The following is an 18174-nucleotide window of genomic DNA, read 5'->3' as shown; positions in this document are numbered from 1 at the left end:
TCACAGTGCTAGAGGCCTGCTACCCAGGGAGCAGTGTGTGTGTGCGTGTGCGTGTGTGTGTGTGTGTGTGTGTGTGTGCTCTCTGAAGCAATGGCAGAATCCTAATCTTCCAGCAAGAAGCTTCACATGGCCAGATCAAGAATTAGGAGGGAGGCTGGGGGAGGGTGTGGGGGGTGCAGAGGGAAAAAAGCCCATCTCGGTCTGTGTTTTAAAGGACAGTGCTTTGAATGTCATTTGACAATTTCCTTTTAATTAGAACTAATTTACAGAAAGATGCCCACCAGCTAATCTTTACAGGATAATTAACTTCTATTTTCTTTACTTTTAATTAAAAAGTGGAAAAGATTTAGCTGATCCATAAAGAATTGTTCTTTTGAAATGTTCATCAGACTTCACACTTCTTTTGGCATTGGTAATATTTAGATCCTATCTGCTGCTCACAGCCTCCACTGAGTTAATGCAATGATTTTCTCCCCCTTATCCGAGGTATTAAGAAGTGGAACTATCAATAGTAGAAATAGGAACCAGAGGAAAATTAGAATTAAATTAATGAAGAATTTATGACCCCCCCACACACACACTCACACACACACACACACACACACACACACACACACACACATCCTTCATAATACTGGAATGAAATTGGCATCTTAGATATATCCATTTCTTAGAAATTCCTTGATGGGAAAATATTGTTTTATCTACATAATTTGATACAGTAATCATTTTTCCTTTTTCTGAAGGCTCCCCATTAAATTCTTTGAAATGACGCTCGGCTAAAAGCTAATTGTTGCAGAGGCTGCATTCACAATGTTGCTATTTCGGCGCCCACAGACCTCGCAGGCTACTGATTGTTATGAATGCGATGCTTTTCAGGTTAAACAGCAGCATCTTATTAAGCACTTAGGACACAGTGAAGTGCCTGGCGCTGCTACAGGATGAAAACTCTCTCGTCCTCATCAGAGCTAGGGGGAGAAAAGTATTTTCTTGCCACTTTTAGCACCTTCCAACAGACTTTACTTAGTGGAGATAAAGTGAGCCAATATGAGGTGAGCGCGATGTAGACAGAGCTTCCGCTCGTCTGCAGACGAGCCAATGGCTGAAGATGGATGCCCCCACTTAACCATGATAGCTCCCTGGAGGAGCCTCACTCAATGGCTTCATTAAAAAAGTGAACGTTCTAGTGAAAAAGCTCGCTTATAAACCAGTAATTAAGACCACACATATTTTACCTCCTTTGTTTCAGCTGTCACATCCGGTGTACAGGCACATGGTTGACTTTTATTTCCTTATAAGTAACAGAATGACACTATTAAATCATTCAGCCAGAGGAGAAGTGAGTGTGTAAAACAGGAAGGACTCGAGGATGCTTAAATACAGCAGACTGGCTATTTTAACAGCATTTTAATCTGTTCGCTGCCCCCTGCAAAGCAAAATGTTACCCTGCAAGAGACGCATTAGCTAAGCCCAGACTTGGAGGACAAGCTTTGTGACTTTTATGGACCAAAACGTTGTACCAGTGTCCGTTTGGACAGAGTGTGTGTGTGTGTGTGTGTGTGTGTGTGTGTGTGTGTGTGTGTGTGTGTGTGTGTGTGTGTGTGTGCGTGTGCGTGTGTCTCTGTAAACTCTAGAGAAGCAAGTAGAGGCAATAGAGTGAAGCAGGACCCAGCTAACTCCACAGAGAAACTGGCTGGCATCTGCTGAAGCCCTCGGGCACGCTCAGAGGTGCCTCCAGCATTTTAATGGCATAGTCAAATGCCAGCATGTTTTCATGCCATTCCAATTCCAATTCATTGGATAAAGAAGTAAGAGCGTGTTATTCCCCTTCAACAGTCCAGACAGAAACACTGGGCGCAGCAACACAGAACCGAGCAACTCCGCAAAACACTCTGCGATTCTGATTGGAATAAGATTCTCGAATAGAACTGTGTTAACCGTATTTGAGACATGTGACATTATTCTGCATGTGGGCAACACTTTTTCACATAAGGAACACGGAGACAGCGATATTGACAGGGGTACTTTTTTCCCCAGCCGATGGCTGCGTCTCAGTCTAACAGCGTGAAGCATAAATGTAACCTAGTGTAAACTTAGTGGGCCATCTAAATGCATGATGTCATCAGATTGCATTTAGATGCCTTGTCATCTCCCGCGCTGCAGCCTCACAGGCGAGTGCGTATGTTCATATGTGCTAGTGTTTTTTTTTTTTTTTCCAAGGATACATTTACTCATCCCCCCTCGATGAACCCGCCCTCCCTCCCTGCCCCCTCCTTCCCTGCCCCCTCCTTCTCACCGCAATTTCCAAACGAGCGTTGGTGCTGAGTTTTCAAGCTGTTTGTTGACTGTTGATTGTAAGTGCCCGAATTTAGGAAGGCAGCCATTTCTAATCACGAGAATTACATTGCTTAGCAACCGCAAAATCAAGTTAAACAATACCATTGCTTATTCTTGGTTCACAGACTGCAGCTCTGAGAAAACATCAGTCTCCACTGAAGCTGTTCCGCGCTCCTCCCAGCACACACACACACACACACACACACACACACACACACACACACACACACACACACACACACACACACACACACACACACACACACACACACACACACACACACACATGCACACAAGCAGTCATTCACAGACAGACAAATGGTACAAATGGTAATTTACTTTTGACTTCTTGTGTTGCAGCGTTAGCTCCACATTTAGTTTGATCACAGTGTACAACTTGGAAAAAGTCTTTTTTTTGGTAGCGTTAACGCAGTATGAAAAAAAAGATGTTAGAAATGAAAAATTCCTTTGAGGGTTCCTGTAGCATATTAAGCCATTAGGAGTTGCGCAAATGGTATCTATTTCATTACAGTGATCAAGGATTAAATTAGAGGCCTGAGCCCTGTAACATATACACTAAGTCTCCTCCAAGGCTGAGGGAGCCCTCTGCTTCCCAAAGGTCATTAGAGCGGAGGAGAGAGTATGGCCCCCAGTCTCTCCTCGCCTCTCTCCACTTTCTCCCCCCTTCTCTTTCTCTTCTCTCTCAGCCTTCCCAACTCTTCGAGACTAAACAGTTTTTCCTATTTTCACACTTTGCTGTCAGAGAGAGAGTGTTTTTCTCCAGCTGTGGAAGGAAACTCATGCGTACAGCTACTTGCAACACAGTGGCGGAGCCAGAAGTTGGAAAAACATTTGGAGCCCAAACCTAGGAGGGTTACCCATTTACGGCAGCCATATGTACTATTTTTAAAGCAAATTTTTAAATAACACAATGCCTAAAAATCGGTACATCATTTTAGAAAAACATCATAGCTGCCAAGGGGGAAAAAATGCCAACATCCTATCTTGTATCTAATTGTTCTCCAACTGTCTTTATGCTTCTGAAACCAGAGCACAACAAATATTGAAGATGACTCATTTTCACTCCTGCCACCTAAAAAGAGGCAAACATTGTCTGATGTTACTATTTTTAAGTTACATAACATAACCTGGGTAAGAATTTGGCATAAACAAAATTACTAATCTTGAAACCTAATTTTGTTATACTATGCTGGAGTAGAGTTCACAGAATGAATGTTTAGCTGACAAATCTGCTACATTGAATCCATCCAACAATCACCTTGACTACTCAAATTTTAAATCAATGATCCCCGAAAGAAAATTCACTTAATTTAACTAGATTTAACTAGATTTCTTCAGGGAATAGCATAGTGTTTAACACACAGTTTAAGGTGTTTTAAAAACCTAAAAGATTTGGGGCTTTTACATAAGAAAACATTTGGGGCTCGAGCCCTAGAAGCCACCCACACGTGCTCTGTCCCTGTTGCAACTTGAGACAAAGTCTATACTTCCACCCCTGTAGAAGTTTAAAGAGTCCTGTGGTGTATGTGTGTGTTCACCTGGAAGTGACGAAGGCCCAGTATCAGTATTGGCACAAAGGAGCAGTCTCAGGGAGCGCGGTTGGCAGAGGTTGAGCTGTGTGGCCCTGTTGGATTTTTCGGGCTGCATTATGCATTCATGTTTAGTCTCAGGTGCTACGTTTTATCCCCAGGCCAGCTTGGACACATTTTCAATGGACCTTTTGGATGAAAAACTGTATAGGTGGGAGCAAAAAATGATTTCCACGCTTATAGAGATCTGCGGCTTTGTTCTGTCAGATTCAATTACCTCACCTCTAATTAGGGAGCTATAGAGGAGGCCGGGTTTGTGATCCACACATCACACTGTGGAGCCTGCTGATAATGTGAGGTATCGCTATCACAGCGCGGCCACAAGCTCCCCACATTGCGGACGGCTGAAAAAGCACGCCATGAAATTAGTCACTTTTGCACATACACACAGTTGTTTAGAGCTCCTCTGTTTTGTTTTTTTTTAAAGTGTGAGTTTTCGGAGGCAAGGTTGGCATATCTGTGTTTTTTTCCTTCCATTTTCTGTTTTAGTCCACTGAGGCTCAGACTCGTGTACAGAGTGTTTTCCTGAAAGATATGCTCATTCCACCACCTCTGTCCGTACTCCTCTCTTCCCCGCTCCCCTTCCTCTGTGACTCATTAATCCTCTGTCCATCATATGGTCTCAGAGTATCACCCCATTTTATAGACTCAGTGGGGGCATTACCATATCCCTCTCCGGAGCTCCACTCCACATGGCCGATCCCTATCAGACAGAGGCCATGCCATGAACAAAAGAACCACTGTGATCAAGCCTGCATTCAGCTACCAATGTCTCTATTAGCATTGGCTGCTCCTGCCTGCATGACTGTTTGAACAGGGCTGAGATTTCTCTCTCCGGTCAGCAGAGGAAGAGTCTGATGAATGCGGATGATACAGTTGAGGGCAGGGGAGGGTGATGGGATACCTGGACACTGACCCTAACTGAAAGGAAGTTCAGACGAGGGTGCAGTTTCCTAAAACATCCTCTGAAAATTTAGCAGATATGAGTCTTTGTGCTGGGATGAATTTTGTAGCAAACCAAGCCTTTCTCTAGAAAGTCAAGCTCATGAATTAGCACTTGAAAGTCTGACCTGAACAGCTGTCTGACTTAAGGTGATATAGATAAGTATTGTAGGACTGCGACTAATAATTATTTTCTTTATGAATCTGATGATTGTTTTCCACAATTAATTGATTCATTGTTTAGTCGAGTGGTTCCCAACCCTTTTGGCTTGTGATGCCTTACAATGAAGCAAAGTCTGCTCAGACTCACCACAGGTTATGACTAGGGCTGGGTACTGAATTCAGTACTTTTTAGGTACCAACCGAATTGCCTCTAAAGTATCGAGTATCGAAAAATGCCTCGTCATTCAATACCCAATTTTAATACCTAAGGAGTAAATCTTGTCAGGGAGCCAATAAGCATGCAGCATGCTTCTACCAAGATCTGATAATGTTTGTGATTGGCTGTCTAACGTTACACGTCGTAGAGACACGCAAGAAAACCTCTATGTTACCCACAGAGACTGGGCTCACGTAGTAGGAGCTGAAACATAAATAAAAGGATTTGTGCTGCAATGTGTAATGTTGGAATTTCTTTTTCTTTTCTAAAATTGGTATAAAAAAAAAAAGTATCATTTAGGAACCGGTATCAAAATCACGGTAACGGTATCGGTACCGGTACCGGTATCAAATGTTTTTGAACGATACCCAGCCCTAGATATGACCCAATGAAAATGTATCCAGTATCCAGAATATCACCAAAAAAAAAGAGCAAAACTCTGAGAAAAGTCATTTCACAATGAAACATAATTTTGTGCAACAGATACATTCATATTCATTATTTACTCATAATTAATGAATTATTCTCATATCCTTTTCATCATGGGATATTTGAGAGGCTGAAATCCCTGCGTGTTTGACATTTTTGCAGTATAAAGGACACTTTTTTTGATAAATCAATTATCAAAATCGTGCTTGATTAACCTTTTGTTGATCGGCTAATAAATTCAACACTGTTTGTTTGTTTTATGTGGTTTTGAAAATCGCTGCTTTGTTCAGAAAATGTTTTTTTAGAAATGTAACTGAAGGATGTTTTGAAAGCTTAGATGCGTATGTCAATCTTAAAAAAGAGCTGCCATTTAATAGTGACTTGGTTTTCCTTTTTGTAAACAGTATAGTAGTTTAAGACTAGCCACATGGAGCAAAGCAGGGTTTGTAGATTATATAACAAGGACAAGACACATGCAATAAGTGAAAGACACCACATGGATTACCAAATAGATGTGTTACTGTGTTTTTTAATTCCAAGATCACCTCATATCATTTGTTGTGTCTGTTTTAATGAGTGCACCATTTGAAAGCACACTGTGTTGTTTTCTGTGGCGACGTGAAATGCGGACGCTCTCTCTCTCTCTCTCTCTCTCTCTCTCTCTCTCTCTCTCTCTCTCTCTCTCTCTCTCTCTCTCTCTCTCTCTCTCTCTCTCTCTCTCTCTGCGGTGTCATTGGCCATCTGAACTCCAGAGGAGGCTTGATAAGAGGGTGAGGCAGCATGCATTCCTCTGGCCCAATTCGTCAGCAGACCCTATAGAAATGCACCAACAAGCGGCGGGTCACACAGTGAATGTGACAGGATTTTAAACAGTACACAACTAAATATAGCAGGGACGCCACTATCAGAAAATGAGTTAGGAGTGCGGTGCTAGTCGTTTAGAAAGTCATTATTCTTATCATTGCTGTCTCTGAAATAATTTCAGGTCTCTCTGTGCAATGAATACTGTATAATAAACTAAACATGTGAGAATGCGCACAAACTTTGGTAATCTACGCAGTGCCCACAAAGTAGCCATCAGACCCTCCTTTAATGTCTCTTACTGGGTGGAGTATTTCATTTTTCCATATTCAGGAAGGCCTCCAGTGTCTCTATCAGTTTGAAAAAGCTCCATTTAGTTGCTATCTGTTAGAGTGGGGAAGTGAGATGCCCTTATTCCAAGTCTATTAAACCTCAATTCTATCTCATCTTATCTACCTAATCTTTGTGTCTTATTGACCATGAAGTTTATCTTGAATCTCCCTTTACCCTTATTATCGCGCAACACTGTAGGTCTATTTTCTATGGTGCAATAGTGCTGCTGTATTCGCCGGCAACAGAGGAAGAATCGTTTAGTTGTACACACAGTTCTTATTCAGCTGTGTAATGGAATGTGTACAGAGTGTGTGTATAGAAATGTATTTCCCCGCTTTCTTTCACACTGGCCTCAATTGCCTTGGCAGGACCTTTTTAACGCCAGTCATATAATCTCCCCTTGACACTGTGATATTTATCTCTCAGTATCATCTCAAGCGATGGTAGACTCATCGAGTCACTTCACGCCTCGCTCCACTCCTCGGCGAATCAGCAGAAGGCATCAGATAAGATCATAAAACTGTATCCTAATTTAAAAGCAGCACCCTGCCTCCGCAGCGTCTATTAGAGATCCGTGTGCTAATTCGTTTCATGTCCGGGGCTCCTGCAGATGTAGGCTTCTACAAAGGAGTCATTTGTAAGACTAATGAAAAGAGCAAGCAGTTTGTGGACATCAGGGGGGTCTTTTATGAGGCTCGGTGCGGGAAGAAAGAGAAACAGGAGAGGCACACCAGCCCCACTTTTCTGAACTGAAATTATTGCTTTATTAAAGCTGAGGGGCTCACTCCCGCTACAATAGAACAGACACGTTGAAAGGTGTCGAGAGGATATCAGTGCACTCTGTTTGAGCTCCAGAATGATGCACAAGAGGCTGCAACATAGCGCATGTGTGACAGGCGGAAACAGAGACAGCATCCACATCTAGCAGGCGGTGATGGCAGCACTTTTGATGTGATTATTCCTTTAAACACACATCGAGAACGAGAATTTTTTTCCAATGAAATTGACGCAGGTTTCTTGTATTATTTCAAACATAAACTAACCTTAAACCTGGAGTGTTCCATCACCTGCTATGGTAATTCATGTGCAGGCATTGGTGGGAAGGAGAGGTGCGCAAGATGCACATTATCTTAATAACATTCAAATGCCGGATGAGATGTTTTTCAGAACTAATACAATTCAGGTGGCAGTACAGTAATTCCATCAACGTCCTTGATTGAAGCAAAAATGCTAATATGCAAATACCAAAAGAGATGTACAGCTACAAGCAAAACTCTGAAATCATTTAGATTTAAAGAAATAATATTGCACAGAGGGGGGAAAACATTAATCACACGGAAAAGTGTCTCCTTTAAGATTGCACTGGTGTATTACCCGGAGGCATGGAATGTAAATGGAAAATCAACATTGTACCCTGTGATAAGGCTAACAAATTAATAAAAGTATTTTCTTTCCTCCTCCCATGCTGATGCCTGAATGAAAAGTCTGGAAAGAAACTATTTCCCCCCCTCCCTCCATCTGTGTGAGGTTTTGTTTTGCAGGTAACGGATTAGCATCAACGCTCACCTTGGCTGCAAGTCAGCTTGTTTTTCAGAAACGTCTCAAAGGGCTTTTTCAATTGTTGTAATGGAGGGACCTTTGTAAAATATTATGGTAAAATAATATTCTTTATTGACATGGCCTTATCTTTGTCTATACTGAATGTGTGAACATGGAGAGTATAGACAGCGCTGCGCTTTGAGTTGCATCTGCTTTTGGGGTATCTCAACTCAACAAAAGAACCAAGGAGACGTCTCTTTTTATTTCTGAGAGCCTGGAGGATGTGATGAAACTGCTCAGCATCTCATTTGAGTGTGTGTGTGTGTGTGTGTGTGTGTGTGTGTGTGTGTGTGTGTGTGTGTGTGTGTGTCTCCTCAGGTCCTCTGGAGGATGGCCTGGAGGAAGAGGAGGAAGAGTGCATATCCGAGGAGCATGAGCTCTTGGCCAAAGACGAGTTCTCGGCGGAGGAGAACTTCTCCACCGAGTTTGAGACCGAGAACATGAGCTGTGAAGACATGGAGTACTTCTGCAACAAAGGTGAGGATCATTAACGTCTTCTGAGCCGCTCTCCACAAGCAGTGCTCTTTTTAATACCTGATGTGTAAAAATGTGTTAAAGGCACCCTTGTGCCAAGCATCACAAAAGCCCCTATTATACTTCTTTTCAGCGTATATCATATTTGTACTCCTGGGGTCTACTACAATAGGTTTACATGCTTTGACGTTCAAAAAACATCTTGGGCCCTATTTTAACGATCTAAGTGCACGGCGTGAAGCGCCTGGCGCAGGTGCGTTTAGGGCGTGTCCAAATCCACTTTTGCTAGTTTGACGGCAGAAAAAAGAGTCGCCGGGCGCATGGTTCTAAAGGGTTGTACTTAGTGTCTTCATTAATCAGAGGTGTGTTTTGGACGTAACATGCAATCAACCAATCAGAGATCATCTCCCATTCCCTTTAAAAGCCAGGCGCGTTTGGACCTTGGAGCATTGCTATTATGATGGAGGATTTGCACCGTAATATTTTTATTTTTAATCTTTTCCGTGTGTGTGTGGCTGTGCGTCCCTGTGTGTGTAACAAGCATAGTGTGCGCGCTGTGCATAAGCCTAGGCATATTTTACTAATTTGCTGTTAAAATAACAATGAAATTTTGCATTATTGACTTTAGGCCAGGTTTTTGTTGGTCAATGGCGTGATCACTTCCCACTGCCTCAAGATAGCAATACTCCTAGAATGCACCTGAACACACCTCCCTGTAAGACCAGCACGCCCATGGGCGCAAAGATGGGCGCAGGTGCATCTGCTATTTAAACGATGTGGGCGCTGGACGATCTTAAAATAGCAAAGACGCTTGTGTCGGGCTCTTGTGCCGCAAGATAGGGCCCACTGTCTCAGAACTCTTGGCCCACCCTCCTGAAAAGCCCAGTCTGCTCTGATTGGTCAGCTGGCCCACTTTGTTGTGATTGGTCAACCAAATTCAAACAAGCCACTGGGCAGGCTGTGTCACCTATGGGCAGCATAAATAAAAAACTGGGCTAGCATGCTCAATCAGTGACATCACTAATTGAGGAATTTCAAACGGGAATGTGGGTGAGCCGTTTTTAGGCAATTGAGGAAAAGTGATGTCTGTGGGAGAGAAAACTCCATTTGGAGTGAAATGTGTTTTTTTGTACTTCATACAGTGCATCTATTACGTACACAATAAAAACTATATAACACAATAAAAGATGGGAAAAAGCACAAAAGGGGCTCTTTAAATTCCTGCTAATAGCTTCTAAAAAAAAAAAAAAAATCCTCAACATGTTCAAATCAAACCTGGCACAACTTGTATCCATATGACAAATTCTCCCGCATCACTGCCTTGAGTTGAAACTATCCATTCTGATATTTGATCCCAGCAATCCACCCAAGAGCAGTGGTTTGATCTGAGAGAGCGATGGCATGGGCAACACTGGCTCTCCCTCCCTCTGTGATAGTGCTGTGAAGGTGTAATGCACTGGAGAGCGTAGCACTTCCCTTTGAGCCGGTGCTAACGCTCTGTGAACACTCAGCAGCACCTGCTACTGCTCGGAGGTCCAGCACTTTAAAGCGCCTCCGCGTCGCCAAATGCAACCCGAGCACTCTTTGAACTCCAATTCAATTAGATTGCTTCTTTGTGTGTTTGTTTCATTTCGGTCACACCTTGCCATCACAGGAGCTAATTTGTGGTCTGCTCCAGGTTACAGTGTGAAGATGACAGACTTGTCCCGCCTCCCCCCTCCCCCATAACTCCCCCGCCCCCACCTCTTCCTTCCTACCCCCCGGTCGCGTGGCTTTCACTACCCCAGGTGTCCCCACTCGTACTGGCGCACGGATGCCATAAATTTGACTTTTTAATGAAGATCCAATGCTTTGAATGTCTGCCTCTTCTTCCTCCGTTCAAAGGGGAAAATTGTTTGGAATTATTTCTTCACACTTCTAAACTGATGTGCCTCGTGGGATTACATTATTGAAGGAAAATAAATCTTTCATGTTTCAGGTAGGCTATGCCCCAGTAATCGTATCAATAATGTTTTCCTTTTGTTCTCTGGGAAAAGTTGAACGGCGCAATTGTTCGGAAATTGCAATTACCAGCCGCGCTTGGTTTGCTTTACCCTTTGTCTCCATCGTAATGTGTCCTTACACAAACTTCAAAGTAGAATGTATGGTCTTGTAATAACCCAGTAGCTATGAAGTAGATGGGGCAGTACACACTGGTGGCTCCAGCTAGAAAAAAAAGTACAATTTCTGGAAATCTTCAAAGAACCTTGTCAGAGCCGTTTTGTGTTTCCATTGTTTTGGTTTAACCATGTGAAGAACTGGGCCTCAAATCTTCTTTCCATGTTTATGATTAAAGTCAACACTAAATAGGAATCCCATATGTCAAATACTACTTTTTGGAGAAACTGGTAATCTGTTCCTTGTCATACACAAGCCTTACTAGTCAGATTTTTTTTGTATTACTTTGCTATCTAAGCTTACAGAAGCTAAGTCCCCCATTGCCTCCTAAGACCTAAATGATGTACTATCCAAATTTCTTTTTTCCTCATGGCAAGTTGTGCGCAATCATCAGGTGTAGCCATTTTCCCCATGATCCCTTCTTCAATTAGATCTATTTAAAACTAATGTCGGAGTGGCTTAAATTTACCCCACTTATGTGAAACTGCCGTGAATTAAACAGGACGCAATCCTGGCGGCATTAAATGGTTTAAGTGTGTTATTCCTCGACTATAGGAGGAAAAAGAGAGCCCCCTTGATTAACTAAACCCTCTCAAATGTGATGGCGTGCTGTAATTAGCCCTGTGCGGACTAGAACGTGGGTTTTAAAGCAGCCACTCATCCCATGGCCTTTATCTTCTGCTGCTTCCCGGAGAATAAGGTCTCCCGTGTAAGGTTCCTCCACTGAGCAGTGACTCTCTGGTCTTAGCTTAGCCTTGTATCTGTGTAGTCACTCTCTGAAATGGGCTTGTCAGGGGGACCTAAAACCTCCATTAAAAGTTTCAGTCTATAATAGGTATTAAAAAGCTGTAGGAACACAAAGAGGAGTACCAATTTTCATTAACATATGAAGCACTTATTAACTTTGATCAGAGTGCGGTGAAGTAGCAAAGCCGCTTAAAGGCGCAAAGGTCAAGAAGTTGAATGCCACCAAAGACTGAGTCATTTGCCTTACCCTTGCAGAAAAGGGACTCCCCAGATAAGTGCATGGAGCACCTTGACGTCCCATCTTGGTCTGAGGCTTGGGAACCTCTGGGTTCCTCTGTTTAGTTAATGTTGTCATGGTTCTTGGCGGGTTTTGGTGCTTTCATGTAGGGCTGCTCATTGACTTTTGGAAAGATGTTGCAATAATTGAATAAAAAAAACAAACAGCGAAACAGTTACTTTGAACCGTGATATTTTCCTCAATAATTTTTCCTGTCTGAACTTTTCTTTTTCATTCAAGACTAAATAAGAGTTTACATTATGTATATATATTATATGAGTAATGTAATCGTTTTTCTCAATTACTCTGTTTTTGTGATCATTAGGAGCCAAACATCTGATTAACTGCACAGCCCTACTTTCAAGGATGTGTTTCAAGCCTGTTAGCCGTGAATTTGCAACATACATGTGAAATCTCATTGATTGTATATAGGGAGTGTAATGCATTTTAAAAGGAGAAGTGGCATACATTTCCCAATACATTTTCCTCCAAAGCCATTTTTAGTCATCTAGTGACCCCTCAGCAGTGGAAAGTAACTCAAGTACTCTACTTAAGTACATTTTGAGGTACTTTTAGAGCACTATGCTTGAGTGTTTCCATTGTATCCTACTTCAACTCCAACTTCATTACATTTCAGAGGGAAATATTGTACTCTATTTCACTCTATCGCAGTTATAAGACAACTTTAGTTACTAGTTATTTTGCAAGTTCAGATTTTAGATACAAAACATATGATCAACTAATAATATAGTATAATAAACTACCCAAAGTATTTAAAAATTACCTGAATCTAGACCAACCATGTCTAAAATGCATCAATAATAACAACCCAATAATATGGATTCATATTTAAAAGGGTCCATTCTGCATAATGAGTGCTTTAACATTAATTACTTTAAGTATATTTTGATGATAATACTTTGATGATGACAATAATATTGTACTTTTACTAGAGTCAAATTCGGAATAAAGTACTTTAACTTGGGGCAGAGTATTTTCGTACTGTGGTTTTACTAACAGTATGTAAAAGATCTGTCTACTTACACTACTGCCCTTCATAATGATGTTGTGACTATTTAGGAGGGTCCCAGCCCCAGTGTTGGAACAACTTATCAATATTATCAATAATAAAGTCACACATACAGATGTAGCACTCATCCACCTTTAAATGAATGTCAGTGCACTATTATCCTAAATTAGTTGACTTTACTAGAAATGTGCATGGAAACCCATTGCCTTAAACCATTTAAGTTTTTACAAAAAGGTGAAACTTAACAGGTCAAGTTGTATACACACAGCAATAAGTTGATGCAGTAGACAAATCAAGTTTACATTAGTAGTCATTACTATGAATCAATAGTAAACATTCATTCATTTGTTGAAATATAATAAATATGAAACATTAGGCTCTACTAATTCTTATAAATATGTTTTTTCCCTTTATAACAGTATAGTTTTAAGAAAAATGTATTCAATACATTAGTTCCAAGGGATGACAATACAAAAAATTGTAATTTCCAACGTGCTCTACATGGATTTGAGTCACCATACTCTACCTCCCAGCCTGGTTTTTAACAAAACATGAAAGAATAAGTAGTGACCACTAAAAATTTGAATTACTACTAAATCTGGGTTTACAGTGTGGCACTCAGATAATGTTACTGAAACCAAATGCATGAGTGTGAAATTCAGCAGCTTGGTGGAATAGCAGAGCCCCAGAGAGAAGGAACTGTGTTTTAATATACATGGAATTTAAGCCACGAAATAACCTTGGCATTCCCTTGCGATTAAAACAAAATCTTACCTCAAACAACTCTTCCTGCTCGGTCAATTTCACATTTATGGAGCTCTGCTTGTGAAGAGTCCACCGTTGACTCCACAACAGAGATTTATACTCTATTGACACACCTGGCTCCATAATTGTAAGAAAGATACCTTTTTATATATATATATATATATATACACACACTGAGTGGCATCTTTTTTTACTGAAATTGTGAAATTTCACCTTGCTGTTTTACCTCCTCTTTTATTGTTGGCTATCTGTGAAGTTCAGCACAGGGTGTTGCCACAAGCTGTTCCCTTTGTGCCTTCCAAGTGTTGTCTGATGACAAATGACTTCCTTAGTTAGCTCTGACAGTAAATTTACATGTCATTTCATGTATCTCATTTCATCCATGTAAAACACCTTTTTGTGAAATAATACGACATGATTTTTCTCGCCATCTCAAACTACTTGATTCTGATGCCGTGGTGAGTGTTTACGTGTCAGGACACATCAAGCACAACTAATGTGAACATATTGCACTCTTCTGCACCTCAAATTACAAAAATGACTCTGTAGGCAGAAACATTCGATCACAGCGGAAGTGAAGGAGTGAAAGCTCAGGACTGCAAGCACACTACTTAACATAACACATAACAAACACACCTTGACCCTTCAAATAACCTCTCACTCAGAGAGTAATTTGACACGCAGCGGTCAGAGACATACAGTAAAAAAAAAAAAAAAACAGAAAGTGGCAGAATTAATTATGCCACTCTTTGTGTAACACAGAAGCAATCAGAATCTCCAGCGACACAGGAGGAAGATCTCCTTGGCGCTTTTCGCCACAGCTGCCAGTGCCCAGAATGGTAAATGTGGAATTTTAATGCACAGTTGATGCTGGAGAATATGAGGAAATGCTAATTTGTGGTGCGATAAGATGAATCGAGTCATCCCTTTAGCCCCATTTGACTCAGTGGAGGAAATTAATCATTAATGTTTGTTAAGTATGACAATCTAACTGGGCCAGATCTACATGCTCAGAGACTGAGGCAGAGCGAGATAAAGACCCAGGCTGCAGACAGGGAGGAAAACTGCCAGATTCTGTAATGATGGGAATTTATTGGCATTTAAAGAGACAGTGGCAAGGCATTTCACTAATAGCCTCCCTCCATTGGAGTGTTCTGCCTGCCCCAAATTGCAATTCAATTCAAACCTATTTTTCAGATAGCAGAGAAGTCTCACAGCTATGCTTGACTTTGGTGAAAAAAGGTTGCTTCCTGGAATCAACTTTATCTGTTGCAGCATAATCTGCATCAACAACCCAATATGCAAAAGCAACTGCATAGCACTACCACTGGTGGGTGGAAAAACAGCCTCTCCTCCCCCAATATTACATTCTGAAAATCATTGGCAATACGAACACAGTACACTGTGATGGGTTTAGAAAAGTGGCAGCAGGTTAAAGTCATCGAGCCTAGAATTGGGTAACATATAGAATTGTGCAATCTCATATGAAGACTTAAAAAATACTTATACTCCATTTTGCAGAAAGTACGACCTGTCTCTAGACTCATTGGTCAGGATTAGAGCGCTCTGAGCTCCTTAAAGTCACACGCAAGAGATTGACATTTTCAAGGGCTTCCTTCGAAGAGACAATGCTAAAAGGGAGAGAAAAAGCCAATATGACTTTGTTGCTACCTTGCTCCAGGAATTGTTTGTGTAAATCGCCTATAAGCTTATTGACCTGAATGCGTAGCACGCTGCGTGTGACTGTGATTTGGCTAGAGAGCTGTCCTTTGATGGAGCAGCGATAGGGCTGATTTTAACAGCTCACTGGCTCCTCTTGCATGCCCGCCAACCCTGCACCCCATCCCCCAGTCCCTTCTGTTCTGTTCTGTTCTTTTCTCTCACTCAACGTTAAGTATCTCCATTTGATTGTGCGGGCAAAGGAACCTAAGCCAGATGTAAATTATGATCTCGGTGATAATGTAGAGGATGATCATTGACAATCTGTCTCCCTTGATAAGACAGCAGAGGGTTTCAATTCAAAATGATGAAACATGGCAGAGTCTCTATTACCTGCAGTGGACCTCTGTGAATGAAATGGAGCGCCTCAATCAATCTGTTTCTATAACAGAAAGGTCAGAATCCCTGTGTCGTTTAAAACCATAAAGAAATTGGCTCTCCGTATTCGTCTGTATTGCAGGTTTTTATCAAACCATAATGTAAGCAAAGGAGTGCTGCCCCAGCACTTCTTCCTCTGCTGTGCTTTTTCCTCGTGACATTTGTGCAGGAAACTTCATCAAAGCCCTGTGACATTGTTCCCTGTGAGGTTGCCCGGGCGATTGTGTTTAAAATGCATTGCAAACTGTGTTAGATAGAAGGCAGAAAATCCTTAATCACTGCTTAATTAAGGAATCATCTTGTAGCTTCATTTCCCGGGCTGTAATTAAACACTTCCAATACGTTTCGTTACAGGGCTTAACATGTTCGCCTGAGATCAAGGTAGTGCCTTTAATGTTATCTTGCCAGCTTTTTTTAAAAACACTGCTCCGTTGGAAGTAACTGTTGATACACGCTTTTGTTATCCTCGTCATAATACGAGCCTAGTATGCTAAAGAGGTTCTCCAAGCCCAACAATAAATAGTGGGGGAGTTTAGTTGAGTGGGCTCCCTGATCATATACTGGGAGAAATCGCCAGCCCAAGCAGACACTTGCATAAGCAAAACTGGGTCATAATGACCTCATGTACTGTAAGTAGGACATTTCTGCAGACTTTCCTCCAGTATTACTTTTTTCTCCTCCTTTGGTGTGAGGCAGTCAGCTGACATCCTTTTGGCAATGTTTGCTACCTTCTTTGAAGTGAGCCATGTCAAAAGAAAAATAAAAATAAAAGCTAAACAAGCATGGTGTGTGTGCTTGATCTGGAGATTAACCTAACTGAGGATGGACGGACGGCGCTGGAGTGAAGTAGTGTGTGTCCTGTGGCAGTTGTCACTGAAAATGTGATAACTAACACTGAAATGCTTTTTGGAAGCTGTGTGTGTGTGTGTGTGTGTGTGTGTGTGTGTGTGTGTGTGTGGCGGGGGGGCACATCTTTTCATCAAGCCACATCTTTTCGCGGGGGCACATCTTTTCATCAAGCCACATCTTTTCGCTATATTGTCTTTGTCAATCCTAATTTATTCACATTTAAATCTACACATGGATCCCTTTTTTGCCGTGTGTGAAGTGTAGTAATCCATTGTAGTAATCCAGGCCTGTCCTTGACCGTTCACTATTGGGTTTAACAACATCAAAGGGATGAAAACGATATGGTGACAAAAGTGAGAGGAATGTTCCTCCACCAACTATCAACTACCACTACACGCCCCGAGCACATTTGCTCTTACTCGGCCGAGTTTGGAGAGACACTGTGCAACCACTGTGTCAGCCACATTGGATTTATTCAGAGCACCACACTAGGGGCACCTACTAAGCACTGATTTATGTGCCTATAAACTTCGAGTACAAACTGTGCTTACTGTAGACATGCAAAAATAGATGTTCTTTTTTATTTATTTTTTTACAGTAAGTGCATCTTCAACAAGCGCTCCAGTCAGTGTTACTGCCTAACACTCAGAGGCGGAGTCTGTTTAACAAGGTCTTTAAGCACTTACATCCTGGAGAGAGATACTCAAATATCCCTTAGCATGGTCTGTGTGAGCCCATAGACTGTAAATCAGCCCTACATCCTATAACACACATTCTAGCTCGCTCCACAATAGATCAAACGGTAATAAATAGCCACCTCTCTCCCACACTTTGCTTTCCTTCCTGTTCCATGGGACTTCCGCTTGTTCCTGCAAGCACTCATGGGAACTCCTTTTACATAAAAGTTTGCAGCTGGACCTGGTGAGCTCACTGCAAACATACATATACAGAACTGTATATACACAAAAACACAATGACAATGGCTCACATGACTTCAGACTGTGACGTTTAAATATTATTCTACAGGAAAAGGGTTATAAAACTAAACATTTTTTTTTGCTGGGATATTAGCCACAAATCCTACAAATCTATCCTTTGGAAGGGCAGCAGAGTCCATAATGCAGTACTTAATTAAATCAGGTGTCTGAGCATTAAAATTTGGATTGAGTGCTTCATTTCTTTCTGCGTTGCAGGAGAGGAAGATGGCAACCGAGAAGCAGGAGAGTCGGAGATGGATGGCCAGGGCGAGAAGACCAGGCATACCGCCGCAGGGCCAGATGAATGGGATGGTCCAAGTAAGAAAAGTCTTCATATCACTTTCCTAGATAGCCTCTTAGGGCCATCTCAC

At 41.7% G+C, this 18174-nt stretch overlaps 1 protein-coding gene across 1 annotated transcript in view; it reads left to right on the top strand.

Moving 5' to 3' along the window:
* Positions 1 to 18174, top strand: part of zfpm2a (zinc finger protein, FOG family member 2a) — a 143288-nt gene that overhangs the window by 27968 nt on the left and 97146 nt on the right. Inside the window, exons 2-3 of the mRNA XM_036006174.1 lie at positions 8749 to 8907; positions 18020 to 18121. Of these exons, the coding sequence (XP_035862067.1) occupies positions 8749 to 8907; positions 18020 to 18121 (261 nt within the window). The remainder of the gene's footprint in view (positions 1 to 8748; positions 8908 to 18019; positions 18122 to 18174) is intronic.

The sequence above is a fragment of the Sander lucioperca genome, chromosome 10 (assembly GCF_008315115.2).
Source record: "Sander lucioperca isolate FBNREF2018 chromosome 10, SLUC_FBN_1.2, whole genome shotgun sequence".
Taxonomy (NCBI): domain Eukaryota; kingdom Metazoa; phylum Chordata; class Actinopteri; order Perciformes; family Percidae; genus Sander; species Sander lucioperca.
This window is presented reverse-complemented; position numbering and strand designations above follow the sequence as displayed.